Raw genomic sequence first — 24,996 nt, 5'->3', positions numbered from 1 at the left:
GTGAATATTAAAACGAACTTTTAGTTAATTGAATATTTATTTAAAAATCAAATTTTGCACAACAAATAAATAATTGTTTTAAAAATTTCATTTTAACAAAGTATGGTTTTATCTATTTAAAACTTTGTATTATTTCAAAAACACTATAATATCTATGACTCTTCATACCACTTAGATTTTTTCCCTACGTTTGCATTAGTAAGTATTTTCTTATAATTACTTACAAGTTTTGAAAAATTGTCTTTTACAACCACATGGTTCATTTTATGTTTTGGTTGTTTGATAAATTCTTTTCTCTTCTCTGCTAAAGATTTTTTAGCAGTTTTTTTCCTTTTCTTTTCTTTTTTAAGGTTTTCGTGATGCAATTTGGCCTGATTAACTAACTTATATCTACTTCTCAATTTATCTTTTGTACCCGGCTTTGCCGTTACCCCACCAAATTTCGGTAAATCATCTTCAAGTTGACTGGTATTTGGTTTTTTGTTTTTGTCGAAAGTTTTTCTGGATATTTTACCATTTCTTTTAAATATCTTTTCATTTCCTTCTGGTTTAAATGATTTACTCAGCGGGTTATACTGTTTAGATTTCTCTAACCTTTTCTCCCTAGCTTTAATAATACTCTTATTTTCTATACTGAAAGTTATTATTGGTCGTTTATGTTCAGAGAATATTTCCGGGTTATTGTTCAAGTTTCTCAAAGCAGCCAGAGCATTTTCATGTTTAGTGAAAGTGACAAAACCATATTCTTTAGATTTTCCAACACCATTGGCATCTATGATTTTCATATCTCGCATTATTCTCGCTTCTCTAATAACAGCTCCAGGTCCACCATATTTTTGAAAAAGTGTCTTTAATTTCTTATCATCCCAGCTAGGTGGTAGATTGTGTACCACTAAACGTTCTTTTGATACAAACATGTTGAGATTTCTTAACATTTGAGTTTTATACTGTTCAATTTGTAACCTTTTAGCCATATCTGCTGCCGATACACCTTCTGCTGCTTTGTGACCAGCCAATATCACTAGAAAAAATTTTCACTCAATTACTAATTAATAGACAAAAAGGCCAGGATGATAGATTTTTAATTGTATGAAAATAAAAAACAAAATAAACATTAACTTACCCCCTTCTTTAACTAGGTAAAGATTCCTGGAATCCTTAGGCTGCATTTTATTTTCTTTTTTATTTTTAATATTCTTATTAATATCATCTCGGTCTATGGCTTGATGGCAGTCTAATATATTTCCCAACAATTTTAGTTCTGTACCAGCATTCAAGGCCTTTTCAGCATCCTCTTTATTCTGAAATTCAGCAAAAACATAATTTAATTGAGTATTCAGTCATAAAATACATTTTTTTAAACCTTGACTCCATTAACATTACTTAATAATTGATTGATAAAATATAGTTCTTTACAATATCCTTCTGTAAATATGAGACTAACAACTGGATTTTTTTAGTCAGTACATAACTAAAGTAAAGGTTGAATTCAACAGGTGCCTTTTGTGACTTTAGGAAGTGAAATTAACGTAAATGTGCAATAAAAGCTCAACAGATTGATATTAAAATGTTCTATATTACATTTTTCTGTTCCAAATTATAATTCCCATAAAATTTAGTTTTTTCACGAGATTACATACAGATAGATATAAAATATAAGAAGGAAACAAGAGATTTTATAAGAACAGTGACATGTTTGAAAATATGACTAACATAGAGAATAAGGATACCTTCTTAATGCAGAAGGTTCAATACATGAATGTAAATCACTATCAAATTGTTTTCAAATATTATAAGTCGGTCATATTAGCAACCAACGGAGATCCAGTAGCAGTTTCCAGGATTCTACAGACACATTTAATGACATCCAAACATGGCTGACTGACAAAGTGACCTTCTCTCTAGGAAAAATATCACAAGCTACTAATAAGAAATACTTAGGCATGCATGTAGACACAAGCCTAGTATGGAAAGACTGTATCAATAATAAACATAAACAAATTGAACCAAAGTAAAAGATTTATACTGTAATAGAAAATTCAATTTGACACTTGGAAAACAAGCTCCTACTCTATAACACAACAAGCAGCCTATCTGGACATATGGAATTGAACTCTGGACTTGTGCAAATAAATAAAATATAGCCATTATACAGAAAATGACTTGCCAGTCATGAAAACACATTACTTCATCCACTTATATAAGACTAAGAAGAAATTGGCTAGCAGACGCACAAAACAGGTAAAGTGGACTTGTCGCTGGAGAAAACCACACCATACTAGAGCTAATATACTCTGAAGCAATCTCATTAGGTTACACAACTGTATGTTTTGATAGCTAATGAATAAAATTAAAAAAAAATTGTTCTAAGTATTATAATCCACAGAAACTTATTTTATAGATTTTTATAGTATGTGAAAAATAATTTGATCCAAAAAAATTTTATTGGAAGAGAATAGTAAAAGAAAAACTATAATTTACTAACCACAAATTTTACAAAGGCAGTACCCTTGGAATGTTCTGTAAGTTTGTCAACACATATAAGAGCATAATAAACAGGTCCAAACTGCATCATGCACTGTCTCAAGTCGTTGTTATTTGCATCAAATGGAACATTTTTTATAAACACTGTTTTTCCTTCATTGACATCATGTGAAATTATATGAGGTTTATTAGTGTTATGCTTTGGTACTTTCTTTTCTTCACTTTCATCATCTAAATTGTCCTCACTTTCATCACCTAAATTGTCCTCACTTTCATCATCTGAATCTTTCTCTCTTTCATCAACTAAATCTTCATTTTCAGAGTTGGCACTTGTTTCTGTATCACTTTCACTTTTAATAACCTTCTTATCATCGTTTTCTTCAGGTATATTATCTTCACTCACTTCATCTTTAATTTCAATAATCTCAGTAGTCCCATCCTCATTCTTTATTTCAACTGATTTTTTTTCTTTTATGTATTTATTTTTAGGTTTTGCAAAATCAACAGAAATTTTCCTACCTAAGAAATTTGTATCATTTGTATGATGTCTAGCTTTTGCTGCTTTCTGCACTAGATCGAATTGAATGAAGGCACAGCCTTTAAGTTTACCGTCAGAGTTTTTAAGTAAATCAACTGATTTTACTTCACCATATTTTTCAAAATGTTCTTTCAGTTTTTCTGGAGTTACTTTAAATGATAAATTCTTTACAACAAGACGTGCTCTTTTTTCTTTTAATAAGCGTGCAGCTTCTTTCTTTCGTTCCCGTAACCTTATTTTAACTTCTTCCTTCGTGAGCTTTTTTTTCTTTTCTAAGAATAGAAAAATTTGAAGTGAACAGATATTATAATGATTAGTCAAACAAATTCTTAAAAAAAACTTACTTCCTTCAACTCTTATTCCATCCATTCTAAAACAAAACAATTTTTGCCAAGATTGCACGTGTCATAACAAAATATAACCTCAAAAACTTAATTTGTTATTAACGAAAGTCCCTTTTTAAACCACAGAATATCTGAGTTTATGATAGCTTTTGACTTCTGTATAACTATAGCTTCGATGTTTTTTTTCAAATTCGTATTCTAAACGGAGTTATGAACCTAATCCAGAACAAGTGTTATCAGTTTCCGAACGTCGCGTTCCGTTTTCGATGGAAATTTATAATTAAAAACTACAAAAAGCTTGGAATTTTAAACTAAAATGGAACGCGACATTGGGAAACTGATAAAAATCTTGTTCTTGTTAAGATTCGTAATCAGCTGATCGGTAATCTAAATGATCCCGAATCATAGTTTTCGAAAATGTATTTGCAATGTATTATTGGGTATGGAGGGTAGCCTCCATATTATTGGGAAACGTATGTCGTAGTGACCATAGACAAACTTAAATTGGAGTGAAATTTTGCCAAAAACCAATTTCAGTAAATCCAAATAAGTCAAATTTTAAATGTTCCTTTATATATTTTTCAACGTAGGAAGCATGAACGTGATTTATAAATATAAACACTATTTTCAATACGATGTATACGATGTAAATATATAATCTCAAACACTGGCTGGTATAATTCGGAACAAGTTAAAAGTACTGCTAATTCATGACGTCATTACCACTGGCCAGAGTATTGATGTATATTTTAGAATACAGGCTTTATTGATTGCGGATGCTGTTTTTAACCTGAAAAAATAAACAACAAAACTGGCACATGTTTGGATAATATTAAAATTTCTTGTGAGAAACAATGTCTTTTGAAGATCGTAAGTATTTTGAATTATATCTTAATCCAAATTTCTATTCATTAAAAAATTGATTACCAATTACAGCAGACAGAATTCCCTATTCAGATCTGGCATCAGGTGGTCCTCCTCTTGATGAAGATGATTCTGATGGATGGGATGAATTGGAAGTTAGTGGTGAACAAACCACTTGTCTTTTTTGTAATCTACAATTCCACACAATTGCTGTGGCACTAGTTCATTGTCGGAGTGAACATAATTTTGATCTATTATCACTCAAAAATAAATATAATATGGATTGTTATTCATACATCAAACTAATCAATTACATTAGAATTCATAAACCTGACCCAAAGTTATTAATAGAGGCTAAAACAGCTTTGTGGGAAGATGATATTTATTTAAAACCTGGAGATATGGAGACTTGGCTCATGTATGGTAAGTACTGAATTTTCAAATAGCACCACAATATCTAATTACTAGTTCAAAAAGGACGAAACTGCATATGAAGAAGACTAATTTATCACTTCAGTTTTTATCCTGTCAAATAATAATTTATGTTTCGCATGTTAGTCATTCAATTTCTTTCATAAAAGGTAAAAGTTTAACTGCACATAAGGACAATGAATTTAAAGAGATAACAAGGACAAAATATTGTGTGATAAACTATTATACTTATTCTACTCTTTAGATTTTGATGATTTGGGCAGTGCCCCATCAACACCACATTATGCAATTGATGGGAAAACTCCAATTAGTAATATCAATTTTTCTGATCTTCAGAGACAAATAGAAGACTTGACTCTTCAAGTAAGTTCTAATTTCTGTAATTTAATCAGTTTTTGTTGTAAAAGTTAATCTTAAACCTAATTTGAGTATTGGCATGTAAATAGATTGATAACTGTAATGTTGTTTGTCATAATTTGCCAAAAAATCAAGGTTAGTAGTTCAGCCTAACTGTTCAATATATCAACAACTTTGATCATACTTTTCTTCTGGAAATTATAAATACAAGCAAATCATGCTTCAAAAGTAAAGAGCTATTTGTTCCATGCGGGAATACAGTGAAAATAAAATCTACATCATTGTTAGAAATCAAAAAATTATGAAAAACAGGTATTCAACTTTGTGAAGCTATTTACAAGTAGTTAAGCAGTGAGAGTAGGTTTATTTATGGAATGGTCCTGATATAGGAAAACTTTTCCTCTGCAGGTCATTTAAAGTCAATTTGATGCATACTTCCATCCATTACACTACCTGGTTCCTGAAGGATTAAAATTGGAGTGTTGGACTGATACTGTACTGTGAAACTGGTTCCTCTTGGAGTAATTTTATCAATGCAAAAATATCTCGTTTATTATTACTCCAGTAGCTGTTTCTTATCCGGTTGGAAAGACCAGACAGTGTAATTGGATCTGTAAAGGTAGTGTCGAACTGGTTCCTTTTGACTTTAATATTGATGCATCCCTTATGATCACTTGATTATACTGCTTGGTTCCTCGAGGCTTTCATAGCTCGCTGGTTTTTATCCAGCTTGAAGGATTAGACATTCTAACTGGGAGTGTTGGACTGATAACTGTACTGTGAAACTGGTTCCTCTTGGAGAAAATATTAATTCGACAATATCTAGTTTGGTCCTTGGAACTTTTCATAAATCACTGGTTCTTATTGAGCTCAAAAGACCAAACAGAGTAATTGGATGGATAAAGGTATTAATATTGATGTATATCTTATGAATCACTCGATTGAACACATTGTATGAAATTGAAGCTTCTACTTATTTATTAGTTTAATAATTTCAATGGAAGGAGCATGATTTACCTATCTTATCACTTCAGGTAAAACAAAAGGATTTATTACTAGAAAGCTATTGTAAAGATATAGAAAAAATGAAGGAAGTTACCAGAACAATAGTAGAAGCTGGAGATTCAGAAAATAAAAAATTTCCACACCATGTACTTTCTTCTGGATGTCAAAGTGGAGACTATTTTAATTCATATTCACATTTTGGTATTCATTATGATATGCTCAATGTAAGTAAAAAGTTAAAAATCAAAGTTGCATCCTTCCATTATTTCCGTTTCTGTATTCGATATCCAGATTTGAATATGTTTTAGGATAAAGTTAGAACATATAGTTATAGAGACGCTATACTAAAAAATTCTGATCAGTTCAAAGGGAAACAAGTTTTAGATTTAGGTTGCGGTACAGGAATTCTGTCCATGTTTTCATCACAAGCTGGAGCACAAACAGTTTACGGTGTTGACATGTCTGACATTGTATATAAGGCCATGGATATTGTAAAGTAAGTTATTATTCAAATTCAATTTTCACAAATGAAAAAAGATTGGATTGTACAATAAGGATGAATAGGTCAATCACTTGATATTGTTATTATTCACAAATCATTATTAATTTTAGTACCAACACCCAATATGGAGATATGGTATTTACCTTAACATGAATTTCATTCCAAATTAGTAGGTCTTTACAGTTTTTCTGGTTTATTTTTATTATGTAAACCCCCTATCTTGCAAGTTCAGTTGGTCATTTCTGATTTTAATTGTGTTTTAAACTCATAGAATTCGTTGAAATTTTCTAAAAATTTGTAATATTCATACTTGACACCATGTTTACTAACAATACACCGAAGGTAAACCTGAAGAGGATAGTTTCATTACCAAAATGTACGTCAGATAATGATTATGTTGTGGTGGTGGAACACTGAGACATTTTAAGATTTTGTTTCAGAGAAAATAATTTGGACAACATTGTTTTGATTAAAGGAGAAATAGAAAAACTTCAGTTGCCCGTTACCAAAGTAGACATAATTGTTTCCGAGTGGATGGGCTATTTTTTATTATTCGAAGGAATGTTGGATAGTTTGATAAATGCAAGAGATACATATTTGAAACCAGACGGGCTTATGTTACCTAATAGGTGTAACATAAGTATAGTAGGTGTGAGTGATGTAGGTAGGAAAGTGTTTTTATGTAATTTACTTTAGTATATTAAATTAATTTCACATTCTATTGATAGTCACTGCACAAGAAAAGAATACACTTGAGATTGGGATATTATTAAACCACATTTGTTTTCAAAATTAGAATGTTTCTAATGTCATCTAAATATAGTGTCGAATCATATTTTGAGGACTGAAAGTAGTCTAATCAAATTTTTAACTGGCCTTCAAAAATTATGAAAAAAACTAATTTTATAACAAAAGAGACCTAAAATCAAGAAGATTTAGAAACATAAACATACTTCTTAAATTTTGTATTTACATAATATTTCTTATTTTTTTTTTATATATAGATCGGTACAAGAGTGTAATAAATTTTTGGGACGACGTATATGGATTAACAATGAAATGTATGAAACAAGAAGTTTTGAAAGAACCATTTGTTGAATATATTCCAGAGGAGAAACTTCTCACCAATCCACAAATAATTACTGAAATAGACCTGAAAACGTGTCATGTGAATGCTTGTGTATTTAGGTATTATTTTTTTATTAATCAAGTTGAAATGTTTTTGTTAGTCTAGCACATTATTTAATTTTACTCTCACATTGGTTACACTTACTTTAATACATAAACAAAAAGATTGTTTTAGTTCTACAGAATGTAGGTCCATTTTATTAGACATATTTAACCAACGTAAATATATAGTTTCATCAAATGTAAGAACTATTCTAGATTTAAATTTTAATTTTTTTAGCTCAAAGTTTGCTTTAACAGCTACCCGAGATGGTTTATTAACAGCTATTGGTGGTTACTTTGATGTATTTTTTGATCTAGAACATAAAGTCGAATTCTCGACTAGACCAAGCGCTTCCAAAACTCATTGGCAGCAGACTTTATTTTTTCTACCTGATTGTATAGAGATGAAATCAGGTAAGTGTTTTTTATTTTGTTTTTATCAATATTTTTAATGAGGCAAATGATTGATCTAAATAACAGTTTTTGATTGTCTTATATATACTCCTGATAGCTTTTCTTGGCTTTTATTGGTAGTAAGAGTTTTGTATTGTTTTTTTGTTTTATGGTGTTAGATCCTTTTTAGATCTATTTCAGTGGAACTAATACAGCTGAAATTGAATATTTTTTAGTCCATCTCCAAGTAAGCAAATTTTCAACTCTTGTGTCTGTTTTATACTTAACTTGCGGAAGTTTTTTAGACATTAGTTTCAACTGTTTAGATATTAAGTTAATGAAACTTGAGTGAATACTTTATAAGGTTAGGTGGATATTACATGAAAACAAGTGAATCTTCATTTGCTGAATTTCCAATTGAATTAGAGATGCAAAACATAAAGAATCAGTTTAATCTGGAACAATTGGGGGGCAGAGATTGATTAGGGCAGTAGAAACTAGAACAATATCATCTAATAGAATTTTATCTGCACTCCCTTGAATATGAAATAATGTTATGGGCCTACTTTTGTAAATAGTACTACATTTTCCCACACAGCAAAAAGCAGGAATCTTTTGACTTCTAGAATGTTTTTCAGCATTATTTTACTATACAAAGAAGTTTAGTGGTAGTCTTTTTCTCAACCAAACATAAAAAAATTAATTCAATCACGATATGTTCAAAGTTATGTGGCATTAAAACTTATGTAAGGCTGTATTTGATTAGCAAATGAGAAATAAGTTTTCTACACTAAGCGCAATAGTTGCAAAAAAACCAACAAAGCCACGTTTCCGGGAGGAAACATCTTTAATTAACAACCCTTTAAAAAGATTTTGCACAATAAATAATGAGGTCTAAAAACCAACAAATAACTTCAAAAAGCAAGTATATCTGCACACAGAAGGTTACGGAAAATGCATTTGCTTATTTTAACAGTTAATTAGATTCCCTAATGAGCATTTAGTTGATATGATTTATTGTTTGATACAAACCATGTGGTAGTTTCTCTCTTGTTCTGTCCATTTGTTTTATCCCAGTAATCTGATAATTTCTATTTGTTCCCCAACTGCCTCATTCTTATTCCATTCAGTTCTGCTTCCACAAATAAATTGCATATTCTCTTTCATTTTCCTTCCATCATATGTTGTTGGTCTTATTGTTTTATATCTTTTTGCTCTTCCTACCTATTTGCTACTGAACTCTTAAGCGATTCTGGTACTTCTTTAGAAGTCTATACACTTACATTCAAATGATTTCTTTAGATTAAAAAGATTGAAATAATTTACTAAGAGTTTCATGGTTTATTGATAATTTATTTTTCTAGGTGACACCGTAGAAGGAACCATAAGCTTCACAAGATTTACTAAAAATCTACGAGGATTATTGATTAATATAACCATTGATAAAAATAAATATCAATACATATTTGACTGATATGTATAAAAATGAATTTTTGAAATTTGCATGAACAATCAAATGCATTTTCAGTATATATATAACTTACTTGAAGTGTATATTAAACATTGTTTATATACCTTCTAATATTGATAGGAATGAACAAAAATAAATTTCTCAATTTTTAAATAATTTTATTTCTTAAAAATATATTACAATCAAATCCTATCTAAATTAATAATTTACTTAGCTCGAAATTATGAGAACACTATTTGAATCTGTTGTCCCTTACTCTGAAACCTTGATTAAGAGGACTGAAAGTTGTTCGTTGAGTTGTGAAGTATGGTATACGTCTGTTGAAATCTACTTGGACGTCAGCTCTTAATATTACAACACCTAGAAAAATCAAAATACGTGGTATGTGTTTTTAAATAATAATAGTTATTAAAACAGAGAAACCCACAATTAATCGTTATTTGCATGATACTACAGTTTCAAACAAAAATTTGCTACTTCATCAACTTTCAAATTTACAAATTTCGATCTAAAGAGGTCAAAAGACAGCTGTCAAAAAGAATTCCTTGTTTGTGTTTATGGAAATAGCAAGCACGAGTAGTTAGAGTGGTGTCCGCCCTGTGAAGATGTCTGTGGATATTGATTTTGAACTTTTGCAGGCCAACTCTGTATGGTATTCATGAGCCACGTCTGCTTATTGAGTAGGTTTTGCAGATACTGCTCTAGGTGAGATTATGTTTAATAGCTTTGAAGAGCAACTGCCGTGTTAGCATTGGTAAAACAGGTCAGCGACCTTTTTTCTATGCGCTAAGATGTCCAAGTTTTTGGTAAACTCTGGATTACTATAAGTTGAATTGCTCTTTTCTGTATTGAATCGAGCATCATCGGGGTATTCTTGGGTGTTTTGTTTCATCATAATCAAATTAACCAATATTAACCGGTATGTAGAGTTCACACGTAGCCTAAAGAACTGATAATTCCAAAAGAAGTGAAACAGTCAATTATGTTAGAGAAAAGTTTGAAATATTTGATGGCAAACAGTTTTATTGTAATTTTACAAAAACATGTTATTTCAACTGACTATTCAACCCAAATATTTATTACAATCCGTTTATGATGTGCAGCTAGAGTTTATTGGTTCACCCAGTATATAAGATATAAATATGAAATGTAAAATAATATAAAGCTTCATGAGCTAGAATATTACCTGATGGATTCACTTTTACTTTGATTTTGGTTTGAGGAGACAAAACTCCATAATCCACATCTTCATACAAATCCTAAAAAAAAAGTTTTGTCACTTTTTTTATTAATACGTGGACGTTAGTTGGTATTAACAAGCTCATTGGTCTATTCTGTAACTTTTTTGATGAAAAATAACCAATGGTTATATTTAACCGCAGTGTATAACCGTTGTTCGAATTCTATAATCAAAATTTTGGTCATACATGTAACCAACAGCGGTTATAGTGTTATATATATCAATAAGAAGAAGAGCCGGTATTCTTAACCTAACTTGTTGGATTTAGATGTATCAAAGTTCCGAAGAAACATTTTTTAGAACGATTCGGATCGTGAAGGCGCCGCCCGATTGGTTCGTTTTTATACGAACAGCATTTCTAGAAAGTTTATTAGCTCCATATCCTTTGATTCCAGGAACCTAGACTAAGAATAATGATTATAGACACAAAGGATTGCTCAGTTGTATTTAACACTTGTCAGAAATTTTTGAGAGGATAGAAGACCGTTGAAAAGTCATCTGACGTCACCATCGGTGCTGAATTGTTTGTTGACATTTGGTGATCGAAATAACTTTTTCTTAAATGTATCTAATTTCACATAGCATAATAAAAATTATTAAGTTCACTTAACTTTTCTAGTTTATCATTATCAATTTGTTAGTAGGTGTAATATTTAGTTTTTTCATTTTTTAACGAAAATTCCAAAACTTTTTAGATGTTGCCATTCCATTAGAGTAGTCATTCAGCTTAAATTTTTTGGCAATCATTGTCTATATGTGAATGTGTATTCTGTGGTTTTGTAACAGGTGCCTAAGGTGGCATATGTGATTTACTTAAATAAATATGTATATATTAGTGTGGTTTGATTTAGACAAAAGACAAGTAAAAATTTTCCGAGTTTTAGACTGTTAATTGCGTGCAATAATTTGATTTATTTCGACAAGTTAGTTTGTTATACAAAGCTAAATAAGAATACAGTGAGTCAATTGAAAAAGTTGAAAAAAATTGTTTACTGAAGAAGGATATTTTGAAATATTATATTAGTATGTAAGTACGGCATTTATTATTATTATTGGTATTTTTTAGGTATACATTCATTCACGTGTAAGCACATTAAATATTACTGATTATTCTAATTATGATTTTTAATATGTTTTTAATACCCTTTTTTCTAAATAAATAAATTAATAACTAATTCCTTCATGTTTCAGTTCATATTTAAAAATAATTTCTTGGTTTAAAGTTGTTGGAAACACATTTAAATGGTATTACTTATGTTAATATTTGTTTCAACTACAAGCTCTTGATTACAAATATTGTGTGACGTAACATTAGATTTGACTTTATAAATGATTTTGCCAGACAGATTTGGAGAACTGAGCAATCATTTGTGTTTATAACCTTTAGAGTGAGATGTTTCTCCTATATCAATTTTTATATAATGACATGGGAATTCAGTGCTTTGATAACTGATTGAATTAATCTCTGTGTCAAATTTCTGATAATTGCCTATCGAAAGAGGTATTTATGACTAGAAGTCGCTTGGTTGGGAGTTAGAGGACATGCTTCAGCATCACCTTTTGTGGTTGTTGAACCACCAATATACCTTTTATTTGTATTTCTTCCAAAATTTGACTTCAATCATACTTAGAATTGTGTTAAATATTATGTGATGTACTTGATTAAAGAGGGCCTATCTCACTAATTATTGAGATGCTCACATCCCAGTTATCCTTAGAATGGTAAAAGAGGGCCTGTCTTACTAATTATTGAGATGCTCATATCCCAGATATCCTTAGAATGGTAAAAGAGGGTCTGTCTCACTAATTATTGAGATGCTCATATCCCAGGTATCCTTAGAATGGTGAAAGGGGTCCTATCTCACTTAATATTGAGAATCTCATATCCCAGTTATCCTTAGAATTGTAAAACAGGGCCTGTCTTACTAATTATTGAGATGCTCATATTCCAGTTATCCTTAGAATGGTAAAAGGGGGCCTATCTCACTTAAAATTGAGAATCTCATATCCCAGTTATCCTTAGAATGGTAAAAGAGGGCCTATCTCTCTAATTATTGAGACTCTCATATCCCCGATACCCCTAAAATGGTAAATGACTAATTCTTGAGAAGATCATATCCAAAATGGCTATTTGAAAACACTATTCTTTCATATAATGTTCCGCTCTGTCAATTTCTTTTGTATTTGGTACTAATTTAATATCTAAGTAATGCATATACAGTATGTTCTTGCTAATCAGTCATAATTTGAATCGTTTTTACAAACATAGTTCATACAAACAATCCCATTATGTTTTTGTGAAAGTTTCACACAAAGAGGTATGAATTTTTTCTAGTTATTAGTATTGAAAACGTTATTTCCTTTGTACTGAACTACAATTATTAATGTTCCTGCTCGGTTTAATAATATATACAGTGATGATAGTACTTCAAATGACACAGTTATTATAATATGCAATTCAATTTAAACATTAAGTTCAAAAACATATCTAACTGTTAATATTGAGCATTGATATTATACTTAATTAATTCTTACTTCTACTCTATATCCAGTGGGTGATGTGAGACCCAATTCTTTAAGAGTTACAGCCACATCGGAAGGTGTACCGTCAGTCCGTCTGTTTACGAAAGCTATGGCATAGGAAAAGTAACTTTGGTATAGAGGTGTGATTGGTCTTGACCAAATTTCTATTCCTTTGTGCTTAAAACAAACAAATTTATATAAATCATCAGTCAAAAGTTTTTGCCTGCCCCTTAATCCATTCAATACATTTTAAAAAAATACACTTTAACAAATTTTTTGAAACGATGTCTCAAACCAAAAATGATAGTGTCCCTTATTTGTTTACTTTATACTTTAAATTTGCAAGTACCGGTTGATTTGTTTATTATGTTTTAACTGTTCATTATTTCTTCGGTGTTTATGATTGCAGTTTTTAGTCCAAGTTTAGTTTTTAGACCAAGACATCTTTGTGTGAAGTTCGTATAGGAATTGTTTTCGTTTTTCAGACTTGTAAAATTTAAAATGGGTAAAACCAAGAAGATATCGGTTAAGACTCGTGAATTTATCGCAAGTCTTCATAGTCTAGGCAAAAATCAAAGCTGCAGAAAACAAACAGATTCTGTTGATCAAAAAACGTTATCGACGATTCACGTGCTCAGATAAGTGAATCTAGAAATATGCCTTTGAAAACTTCTACAGTGAAAAAAAGATTTAGAGGAGCTGATTTTTTTGGAAGGATAGCAGTGAAAGAAACTCTTTTATGGTGTCAAAATAAAATTAAGAGGTTGCCGTGGAATGAAGAAAATTGGACGCGTGAAGATGGAACAGATTTTTATGGAGTGATGAGTCAAAGTGTGAGGTTTTTGAGTTTAGAATGATCGTGCGCATGTCAAAGGAAGAACGAATGCTAGATCCATGTGTAATCCCGAGTGTAAAACATGGCGGAGGCTCGGTGATGGTTTGGGAATGTTTTGGAGGAAAGGTGAAAAGACCTGGTGAAAATTGAAGGGATTTTGAAGAAATAAGGCTATAAAAATATTAAAGAAAAATGTGCAAAGATCATTTGAAAGAATTGTAAAAGAAGAATGCACTTATAGTAATTATTTGGCCGTCACAGTCGCCCGACCTCAACCTGATTGATTGTGGGACAAATTGAACAGGAATGTTAGAAAGCAGTGTCCTTCTTCCACTTCACATTTTTGGAATATAATGAAAAACGAATGGAACGAAACAGACGACGATTATTTGTCGAAATTGTTATAAAGAATGCCGAAATGTCGAAATCAAGAAAGGAAAAGCAGCGGGGTTACATCGATGAATGAAAAATTTAAATTTGTGATAATTACAGGCCATAGTTTTATTATTACTTTATTCTTATCTATTGGTTGGGCAGAAACTTTTGACCGGTAGTGTATAACAAAATTTAATTTCATAAACAGATTATATACTTTGAAAGATATCTTAATATTTCATCAAGTTACACTAGGTTCATTTTGATGTTGATGCATGTAATATTTATATTGTACAATAGTTATAATAAACAATGGTTAACTGAATTCTTGTTATCGCTCAATTTTTACCAAAACTCAACCTACAATTGAAAACTTTTTCAATGTAAAGCGAATTTGTCTGTCCCAAAAAAATATGAAATATTCTTGATCGTAATTCGCAAAGAAATATTTTTAGTTTATTACATTCATATCAAGCAAGGATGAAAATTATTCAATGCCTCAAAAGTTTTATTTCTAATTTAAACGTGTTTAATGTGTAACAAAATCCATAATATTCGACCTTAAAAACATTAAAACTAGTTCATATACATATTTAATGTGGTCTTGAAAATGTTACATTGGATTAGTTGATAATTTTAAATATTAAGTTGAAAGAATTTTCTCAAAGAAGCAGCAACAAATTTTTTTTCACACATATTTTACAAAGAATGTTTTTTACTATTAAATGTATGTAAATAAAATTGAATTAATTCACTTACCTTATAAATTCTTCTTCCTTGTATCCCTAGCGGATCTTGATCTACAGCTATAATTTTCTTATTTTGTAATATGGCTTTGTATTCTGGTCTTATGGTCCTTAAATCTACAGACATCAATAGTGGGGCTGCTAAAATGGCCCAGATCGCCATTTGCGTTTTACTTTGTTCATAACTAAGTCCAAAATTTCCAATAATCAACTAAAAAAGAAATATTTAGAAATAATAACTTTTATCTTAACTAAATTTCTCCTAAATAAGTTATTCTTTTTAAACAATTAGACACAATAACTTTGTAGTAATTTTCTAAATAATTCAAACATCTGCCAGGTCATGATGACTTATGAAAAAGGCTGATTTCACAAGTTTTGCATCTTAAGCAAACATCAAATTTTATTCGCGTGCAGAAATATTTACGCAGGTGTGTGGAAAAGTATGAAAACTTCTACTGATACTGATAGTGTCACGTCAGTGAACCATCTCACTGGTAATTGGCTGACATACACTTTGAGTCCTTAAAAGTTGTTAATTAGTCCTACTACTGCCGGTTTTAACATTTGTCGTGGAAGTAAAGTACGCCGAGATGGAGTTCGCTTCTTTTTTTAGTCCATTTCATATGCAATAAAACAAACCGTGATAAAAGCAAAACACTTTCGTTGCTTAAAATGATCAAAATGAAAAAACCTAAGACGTAACCTCACTTATTCTTGCCGGTTATGATGACGTATGGAAGATTTCACAAAATTTGCAACTTAAGCAAACAAGCAAATTTTACTTGCTTGCAGAAGTGTGTGGAAAAGTATATAAAATAATCAATATATATGAAAAATACTCCTCTGTTTCACAAGTATTCTAAACCCAACAAATTAAACAATATTTGAAAATAAACACATAATATACAAGGTCTCTTCTTGTCGGATGTTTCCTGGAGCAGCGATACGCGATCAAATTTTGTGTAAGGCTTGGTAAAACGAGCAAAGAGATTCACGACATGATTAGGAAGGCCAAGGTGATGCTGCCATGGCTAGATAAAGTGTTTTTGACTCGCAGAAGCTGTTCTGAGAGGTTACGGACGACGACAATCGCTCTGGACGCCCTCCGACGAAAATGTGTCGAGAGTGAAAAATTTATTGAACAGTGATCAGGTGAGTATCAAAATGATTGCTGATAAATTGTGAATTCTTAAAACTCATGTTTTTGAGATCGCTACAGAAAACTTAGAAAAGTGTGCGCGAGTTGTTTGAGGAAAAAAGGATAACCGGAAAGTGATCTGTTGTTGGCCCTCAAAAACTTTTTTTTATTTCAGATGCTAAACGACATTCTGGTCCAGGGGTACGAAAACTGGAAAATTCGTTAGCAGCAGTGTGTAGATGAAGAAGAATGCTATTTTGAAAAATTCTAATCTTTTGTACTATTTTCACGAATAAATATTTAAAATGAGTTCTACAACTTTCAGAACAACTCCTGTACCTATTACTACTATACCTAGGTAGTTACGAAGCATTTAATTTGAGATTAACATCAATTGACTTAAGAATTCTATCCATATAAGTTATTGTTTTCTCTTTTTTCATAAAATATCAACTCAAAGTTTCGAACATAACATAAAGCAAGTATCTACGTTCTTTTACCATTTTATCAATGGAGCACACTAAACTAGACGTAGTAAAGAAGAAAATTCAACAAAAACCACACTTACAACAATTCATATGGCAATACATGTTTTTACGAATCTAAAATACGTTTGCTACATAGGAAATTAAGTTGGAATTTCTGGAACCGTTGGCGATATTAATACTGAAAAAACTGTTTACATCACCACTACATCAACATTCACAGTTACACTGTATGACGCGCGTTTCGATAACCAAGTTATCGTCTTCAGAGACTCTGTTTACTTTCAGTCTCTGAAGACGATAACTTGGTTATCGAAACGCGCGTTAGACTTTGGAATTGTGAGAGTTGGTGTAGTGTCGGTGGTGTGACTACTTCGTATTCACTATATAAAAGTGATGTCATTGGCCGTACTGCGTGAGAGACAAATAAATATAACTTGATTTTTATTAGAACAAAAAATAAATGGTTTTAAGTATATTAGGGAAAAAAACACAATTGAACCTTTTCCGCTCTTTTAGAACATTCTACCACCGATAAAAACGAAAGCATTTTTTATAAATTTCAAATTTTAAATGTTTATCCGTATCACTTGCACTCACGACAATTATGTTGCCGCTTTCTATTTCTATCGTTTGGAAGATAAATCTGTACCTAATCATAGTTCAAGCGTTGTGCTTGAAATAATAGTGCATAAATACGGCAATAATAAAAAGTACCTACGCTGGAATTAGAGCATTTAAGATTTGTTATTAGTTTAATGGTAGTTATTTAATATGCAGCCGGTTGCTGAAATTTAAAATAAGAGTAAATTCTTTAAATAGTAATGGCAAAATAAATGGAAAGTAGGTTGACATTGTACTTAATTTTTTATTTGAAATGTCTCATTTTATGAGTGATGATAATTAAAGATATAAATACAGAGTTAAGTATATTTATATTATAAAACTATTCATTAAAAATTTTAAAATCTCCTTTTAGCTACACAAACTTTTCCCATCGATGTTCAATAAGTTCGAAAGCATTTTTATAACAAGAATCGTCAAGCTCCTCAAAATTGCCATTAACTGCCGACATCAACTCTTCATTGTTGGAAAATCTTTGACCATTCAGTCATTTTCTCAAGTCTGGGAACAGAAAATAATCCGAGGGGGCTAAATCTGACGAGTAGGGTGCATGAGGTAGTAATTTAAACTCTAATTCATTAATTTTAACCATTGCAACCGTTTTTACGAAACAACACTTTCTTCTAAGTCGAATACGGCCGTTTTTGCTTGATTTCTTCGCTCAAACGTTACAATAAGTTCACATAATACTTGCCGTTGATAGTTTTTCCTTTTTAAAAATAGTCAATGGAAATATCCCACGCGCATCCCAAAAAACCATGACCTTGCCTGTAGATGGAACGGTCTTTGCCTTCTTTGGAGCCGGTACTCCCTTTCCAGTTCATCGTTTTGATTGACCTTTAATTTCGGGTGCGAAGTCATGGTTATGAAACGGTGCAAAAATTCGGCTTTATTTTTGTGAAACATTACCAAACACTCGATGGAAACATCTTCACGACGCTGTATTTGTTAAATTGTGGGCAAACGCGGCACCCATCTTGCGCAGAGTTTTCTCATGTCCAAATTTTAAATTAATATGCGATGTACGTACCGCACTTTTTGAAAAGTCTAATATATCTGCTAGCTTCAAAACTTTCATTCTACGATAATCCAGTACCATTTTGTGGATTTTCTTCACCATTCTTTAGATTCTACAAGTTGCCCCGGTAGAAGTTACGAATTTTTAACCATGTTAAAATCCATCTGACCTTCAGATAGTAGCATTATTTATTCCGTTAAACAGACTACATGGATATACTTAATCATCCATGTATGTATAATTTAGAAAATATACTTAAATATAAGTTCTGATTTCGCAACTTCAAATGCCTATAATTCAGAAACTAAGGGTGGTATGAGAAAATTTTTTCACGTCATCTACTCACTCCCGAATTTTTGCATCAAGTTCCGGAAGACCCGGTATATACGAGTATTAAAACTGTCAGTTTTATTTTGACAGATGACATCATAAATGTATAATAACAATATCATCACCGCAGTGAAATTTGATGTCATTTTTACATCAAACCCCCCTCGTATATAGAAAATAAATTCATCGTTTACTTCAATACCCCACTGTATAAAGATTTAAAAAGCGCCAACAGTAATTTAATTCAAATTAAGGAACAAACATCTCCATCTTAATCACTACATTCATTACTAACTTCGCTTTGATTTTCCCACCATTAAAGAGCTATTTGCTTAACAAAAAATTATTGTCTAATATTGTGCTTTTATATACATATAGGATGATTATTATTAATTAATGACCCGATTTGCTCGACAATGTAATATTGTTACGAAGTTTATGAATCATTTAAAATATTAGTAATAGAAAGGCACAAGAAAAAATGATATTTTCTTAAATTTCTTAAATCCTGTTTTGATTTTAGGTCATGTTTGGTTGAAAATTAGTTTTTCAAATAGTCTTTATCAAAATATGACTTGACATTTACAAATTACATAATTATATTAATCAATAGATCACCTACAACGTGAATATCAAAATAATAATCTGATTTAACTCCAATAATTTGATATATGAATGTTTGAAAAACAAAAACCTTTTTGTGACGGGAAAAAACTTTATTCATTTTATGTCTGTGGACAAAATGTCACTTTTTCCCTGGGAAAAAACTAAGTACTTTTTTCTTGAATATTATAAGAGTACACACTTGTAAGTAAAGATATTCAATTTTAGTATATTTCATTATACGATGAAGTTACATTACGTTCCTTAAATTATTTGGTACAACAGTCGAATTTTCTTGTGTTGAAAAAATATTTCTTCCTACCCTAACAACTCCCGTTGATATACTTCGCAAATCCGGTATTTTTTCTGCACTACCACAGGTTCTAAATACTTTATTAGCTATTTCTTTTCTGTGTGCTACCGCTTCATCAATATACCCTTCAGCGACCATTGATGACTTCCAACCGCAATGTTTCTTTGAGGTCATCAAGTCTCTTCCAGATTCAACTAAAAGTGTAGCAGATAATCTTCGTAATGAATGACCGTTATATGAGTTAGCATTTTCAAGTTGAAGAAATTTAGTCACTGTTTCGGAAAAATTGGTTTTAAAAGAACAGGATCATACTCTTCTGAGATTACCTCCTCACTATTGCATATTTAACCCTATAGCGTTAATATGGGCAAACGTAAAATTAGAATTACGAAAATGTAAATCAGTTTCCAGAACTGAGAGAAGAGATTGTAGAACTCGTAAAGAAAATTTTAGCAATAGACCGCCAAGAGCTTTGGAAAAACTGTGCTGAACATGTTATCAAAGAAGAAGATGAGTATGTGCTATCACCCTGTTTACAACCCTTTGTAATTCAATCAAATTATCGCTCTAGTTCAGACGATTATGACTACCATTATTATTTATAAAGATACTTTGGAATTGAAATGTTTTTTTTTTCTTTTGTTCTATTTGCAAAGAATTTATTTTCCATTATGGTTTTTTCTTAGAAATTTCATTTTCCAGAAAAAAACGAATGGGGTGTAGGCTTAGTTCATGTCTAGTACCCTGTTTAAACCAAACTCCCTCACAGTACATTTCACTCGTCTTTTTACGTTTTTAATTTATTATTCAGTTGTAGCAAGTTAACGAGGTATAATAATGATTTTTTCCAAGTTCCAAGTAGGACTACAATTAAGTACATCTGTCTAAATAACATCGTATAATGCCGTCCAATTTATAATAATTCGATTGCCTTTTAACGTATAATCTCTTGCATAAGATATACATATTTTTAAAAGTATTCATAAAAATAATAAATTTATAAAATGAGGTATCTACGCCTATGGTAGATCAAACAAAATTGTCGGCAAGGGTTTTTATAATCTGCAATTGATATTGGAAGAAGATCCCATAATATCAACTAGCAAAATAAAAATATAACAAATCAACATAAGAAGCAGTACCTAAAATTGTTTACAAAAATATTATTATATTATCGAAGAAAAAATAGCATTTCTTCCATTGAATTTAAAATTACAAGATTCTGTACTTTTTTTCCAGTGTATTCTGTTATATAAACAGTGCTTTCTTTGTTCTATTACCAGTTAAATGATTGATGGATCTTTTTTCGTCAACTTAAAATGTCTGGAATGATTTAATTCACAATTCGTTTAACAAAAAAAGTGAATCTAAATATAGGTTAATTAAAAATTGTACCTAAAACAAATTTAAAAATAGTATCTTGATTTTAATTAGGTAAATACATCTATTCATACATGTGCAATAAACATAATTAAAGAATAAGTGTTTGTATACTGATATATTAATTGAGAGTGATAAAAATATTTACTCAAACATTTGTTTTTATCTATATGAATTACTAAAACACAAATATTTATTATTTATTTGCTATTTATATACTACAAGTTATTTTACTATCCAACTATTAATTTCACATAATATAATCTAGAGTTTTTAAAAACACTGGACACGTGTGCACACTTATATGTGCTCCTGCTTTATTGTAATAAAACATTTAACAAAAATCAATTCAAAGGTACTGTAATGTGATATTTGAATCTCTATTAGTAGTTTCAACAACATTTCATAAGTTTTATAATGGGATTATTATTTGGAAATATCCATATTTCATTAGAATAATTAATAGAATAAAATATTTAATAGAAATTAATGCTGCCAAACAAGTTAAAAAGCAAAATTACATTCAAGGACAAATGACTTCAAATAGAAAGTTTTTTATTTTTCTATTAGACCTACTAGAAGAAGAATCTATTTTTCTGAATTTACGATTTACTCTTTACCTATGAATTAATGATAAAATAGTATTTTCCAATAGTTTACTTAATAGTAACGTAGTTAATCTGAATATTTTCATTATAAGTAGCAGTTTAATGATCAAATACAATCTATTCTACGAGAATTATAATAATTATTTTATTTTTTTAGGTCACGTATTTTGCAATTTCTATATTTCAGTTCGATTATTATCAAGTTTGAATAACATGTTTGAAATTTATGTATTATATATTAAACACACGTGTAAATGTATAACTAGAACGGTTTCTTGGAACCTATTATTACCTTTTGACACTTAAGTAGTTTCAGTAATATCCGGTGAAAATATAAACCCAAAACAATAGGTAAAGATAAAAATACTGATATACCGTTCGCTGGTTTATAATTTAAAAAATATATAACAATGTATAAAGAATAAAGGTAAGATGAGAACTAAAACATATCTTTTATTACTGCGTGGGTGACTGAACTCTTAAACAGCTGTCCGATTTGAGTGAAATTGTCTTTTCAAAAGTGTAAATTCTTGAGAAGTGGCGCTGCAATTCAGCGCCTATAGGTTTGTTCTTGGTAGCTGCACTGGCAGAACCTGGTCAGGAAGTGAACTAGTTCACCCAGTTCACTGTACTGCTTGCACTGGGTCTAAAGTTAATTCAGCCAGTGTAAGACAGTTCAGTAAGTGTAATCTATAGGCGACTGCGAAGCTCTGGCACTACACATTCCGCCATTGTTGACATTCGGGCGTCAGTCAGCGTTATGCTACAGTTACAGTTCCCATCAAGTGTGCTGTAGAAATTCATCGGAGAATGGGTTGTATGTATGGAGAAAACTTTATCAATGATGGTGTTGTGCATGAATGGTGTCGAAAATTTAAAGATGGCCGTAATGATGTGCATGATGAAGGGGCCAAGGACGCAAATCTGTCGTTTCAGATGAGCTGAACCGTAGATTCACCATTACTGCTTTGTCTATGGAATTGTCTACGGAATTTTCAGAAGTTCCAAGGTCTGTTTTGTACTCTATTGAATTCATTGACGGCAATTTTCTATGAATAGGATATTGAAAAGTTTGTCCACAGATATGAAAAATGTCTCAATCTCGTCGATGATTATGTCGAAAAGAAGCCGTAAGTGTACCAATTTTTTGGTAATAAAATTATTGTTTTAAATGAACTTGTCTTTTATTTATAGCCTATCGGTAGTTGAAAAGAAAACGGCCCTCGTATATGTGGGATTTCCTAGGAGAGTGTATAATAGAGCGGAACATTCTACAACTATGGGTAATTTTACTTTTTTATAAAGTTCTGGAGTAAAAGTCAACAATTATTAACATTTTGGAGCAAACATGTATTAGAATTCTGGATTCAAGCAGTAAAAAAATAGAATAAAGTAACATAAATAAAGGATAGCTAGTCATAATTGCCTTTTTTGGGTTTTTGGTTTTTCTTTTTTATGTATAGGTTTGAACAAATAGCAAAAGCTTTTAACATGCAAATATCCCTGAAGAAAACCAAATCTTTCACAGTATTCAAAGAACCAAGAAGATGTAAACTCGCAATATACGATCAGAGTGTAGAACAAGTGATGTCATTCAAATATCTAGGATCGATCATAACAAGTAATAGAAATATAAAGAATAAAGTGAAAGCTAAAACAACAAAGGCATCATTAATATCAGGGTACCTGATAGATACCAGAGCAGAGAACATAACTAAGCGGCTTTTAAGAACTACTGAAATGCAAACACTGAGATCAATAACGGGACATTATTTGACAAGAGAAATGAAGAAATAAGGGAGATATGTGATATCCAGGATGTAGTGAGACAGGCGAGAGATCGACGAAGGGAATGGAGAGACCACGTGGACAGAATGTCCGATGACAGGTTAGAAAATATTGCAAAGGAAGAAAAACCTTCATCATCTTAGCTGCAGCTAGGCAACCACTGATGCAAATATAGGACTAAGTCATATGAAGAGTCCGGTGAAGAAGAAGAAGATGTAGCGAGATCTACTTCTGCTATGACATGTAGATGTAAAATGTTTGAAAGTGAAGTCTCCCATGCCGAGTTTTTTTCTCGTTTTGAATGTTAGCGATGAAATTAATATCACTACGTGAATTTCACAAGAAACTCTTGGAATAGGACAGAAAAACACGAAAAAATTGCTTGTTTAATTTTAAAATGTATGATTAGAAGATAGGTGTTTGTGCCATTTCATTTAATGTTTAAAAAAAATTCCCCAAATCGGTTATTTTAAACAGTGGATTATCGATTACGATGCAAGTGGGCATGAGAGATAGTATTGACCTGACCTTGACGTAACTATGACGTTTCGTCCAATACAAATCGACCTTTAAAAATATTGGGTTTGGATTTGGATCATTTCAAATAATAATATTCATAAGACTATTCACACTTTTCATTGCTATAATTTGTTAATAGCCACCGAGTTCCTGTTTGATACACTTTCATTCTCATTTTTAAAGACATGAAGATATTGCAATATCACTTGACATTGTCCACTAATATTCCATTGTGACTTGCATTTTTAATTATATGCAAATTATCCTGATAGAAATCGGTAAATTATTAAAGTCGTGTGCTAAATGTTGATGTAAGGATAAGAAAATTCTCATTTGTAATAAGGATTTGGTAAGTGATAGTGTGTCCTGAAACAATGGGTACTAATTTGACAGTCGTGTGAAAGTTTCAAAGACAATATTAAAAGACAGGATATTACCAATATAGTATTGCAAAATATACAAATTGAATGAACAATTAGAGGATTTCAATAAAATTTACTCACCTAGAAACATTTTATTAATTTTGATTAGTAGATTATTTGTAAGCAATCTAGTAACAAATGATTTTGAAATTATTTATAGTATCATACCTTAAATTTCTTTGACGTCCTGGCTGTTTCAACTGCATAGTTGCTTGTGTGAAGTTTCGTTTCCTGTAAGGATGTGATCGATGAAGTGCTGGTCATTACGATAGTAATGAAGAAATATGAGACTGTATAATTCTGGTAGCTTCCTCCTCGTGAAACCCAAATCAGCGGGTTCGCAGAATGCAATATCACAATTCATCAGAAATAATAAGCACTTCTATCAAGATTTCACGCATTCGTAGTTTTTTTCGTTCACTAGCTACAAGGTTATATTTTCCTCTGAAATTGTTTTTTTACTCATTATTTTACTGTCAGATGAGC

General features: G+C 30.9%; 3 protein-coding genes across 3 annotated transcripts in view; 1 reads left to right on the top strand and 2 right to left on the bottom strand.

Annotated features, from left to right (window-relative positions):
* Positions 1-18: 18 nt before the first annotated feature.
* LOC130895406 (RNA-binding protein 28) lies at positions 19-3,785 on the bottom strand. Its single transcript, XM_057802655.1, has 4 exons — positions 3,367-3,785; positions 2,486-3,294; positions 1,124-1,301; positions 19-1,021 (listed from the first exon to the last, which is right to left on the bottom strand). Exons 1-4 carry the CDS (start codon positions 3,389-3,391, stop codon positions 153-155), a joined length of 1,881 nt encoding a protein of 626 aa, XP_057658638.1. The 5' UTR covers positions 3,392-3,785; the 3' UTR covers positions 19-152.
* A 330-nt stretch (positions 3,786-4,115) lies between these two features.
* LOC130895040 (uncharacterized) lies at positions 4,116-9,752 on the top strand. Its single transcript, XM_057802149.1, has 9 exons — positions 4,116-4,236; positions 4,303-4,653; positions 4,907-5,025; positions 6,054-6,248; positions 6,333-6,520; positions 6,967-7,190; positions 7,531-7,714; positions 7,935-8,110; positions 9,454-9,752. Exons 1-9 carry the CDS (start codon positions 4,221-4,223, stop codon positions 9,561-9,563), a joined length of 1,563 nt encoding a protein of 520 aa, XP_057658132.1. The 5' UTR covers positions 4,116-4,220; the 3' UTR covers positions 9,564-9,752.
* Positions 9,698-24,996, bottom strand: part of LOC130895041 (alpha-N-acetylgalactosaminidase) — a 49,520-nt gene continuing 34,221 nt past the window's right edge. The window contains exons 6-9 of the mRNA XM_057802150.1: positions 15,293-15,490; positions 13,336-13,500; positions 10,747-10,819; positions 9,698-9,920 (exon numbers count right to left, since the gene is read on the bottom strand). Coding sequence (XP_057658133.1) covers positions 9,793-9,920; positions 10,747-10,819; positions 13,336-13,500; positions 15,293-15,490 — 564 coding nt within the window. The 3' untranslated portion in view covers positions 9,698-9,792. The remainder of the gene's footprint in view (positions 9,921-10,746; positions 10,820-13,335; positions 13,501-15,292; positions 15,491-24,996) is intronic.

Source organism: Diorhabda carinulata, chromosome 6 (genome assembly GCF_026250575.1).
Source record: "Diorhabda carinulata isolate Delta chromosome 6, icDioCari1.1, whole genome shotgun sequence".
In the NCBI taxonomy this organism is placed as follows: Eukaryota; Metazoa; Arthropoda; class Insecta; order Coleoptera; family Chrysomelidae; genus Diorhabda; species Diorhabda carinulata.
Note: the sequence above shows the minus strand (reverse complement) of the source record. Positions and strands in the feature narration are given on the sequence as shown.

What these genes read in the sequence shown, in the direction of transcription:
- LOC130895406 (XM_057802655.1), bottom strand. Translation starts at nt 3,391, where the DNA reads ATGGATGGAATAAGAGTTGAAGGAA. An exon ending in CTGCCTTTGTAAAATTTGTG is followed by an intron (nt 1,302 to 2,485) that starts GTTAGTAAATTA and finishes GCTGAATTTCAG; the next exon opens with AATAAAGAGGATGCTGAAAA. An exon ending in TTACCTAGTTAAAGAAGGGG is followed by an intron (nt 1,022 to 1,123) that starts GTAAGTTAATGT and finishes AATTTTTTCTAG; the next exon opens with TGATATTGGCTGGTCACAAA.
- LOC130895040 (XM_057802149.1), top strand. An exon ending in TAGAAGACTTGACTCTTCAA is followed by an intron (nt 5,026 to 6,053) that starts GTAAGTTCTAAT and finishes TTATCACTTCAG; the next exon opens with GTAAAACAAAAGGATTTATT. An exon ending in AAGGCCATGGATATTGTAAA is followed by an intron (nt 6,521 to 6,966) that starts GTAAGTTATTAT and finishes ATTTTGTTTCAG; the next exon opens with AGAAAATAATTTGGACAACA.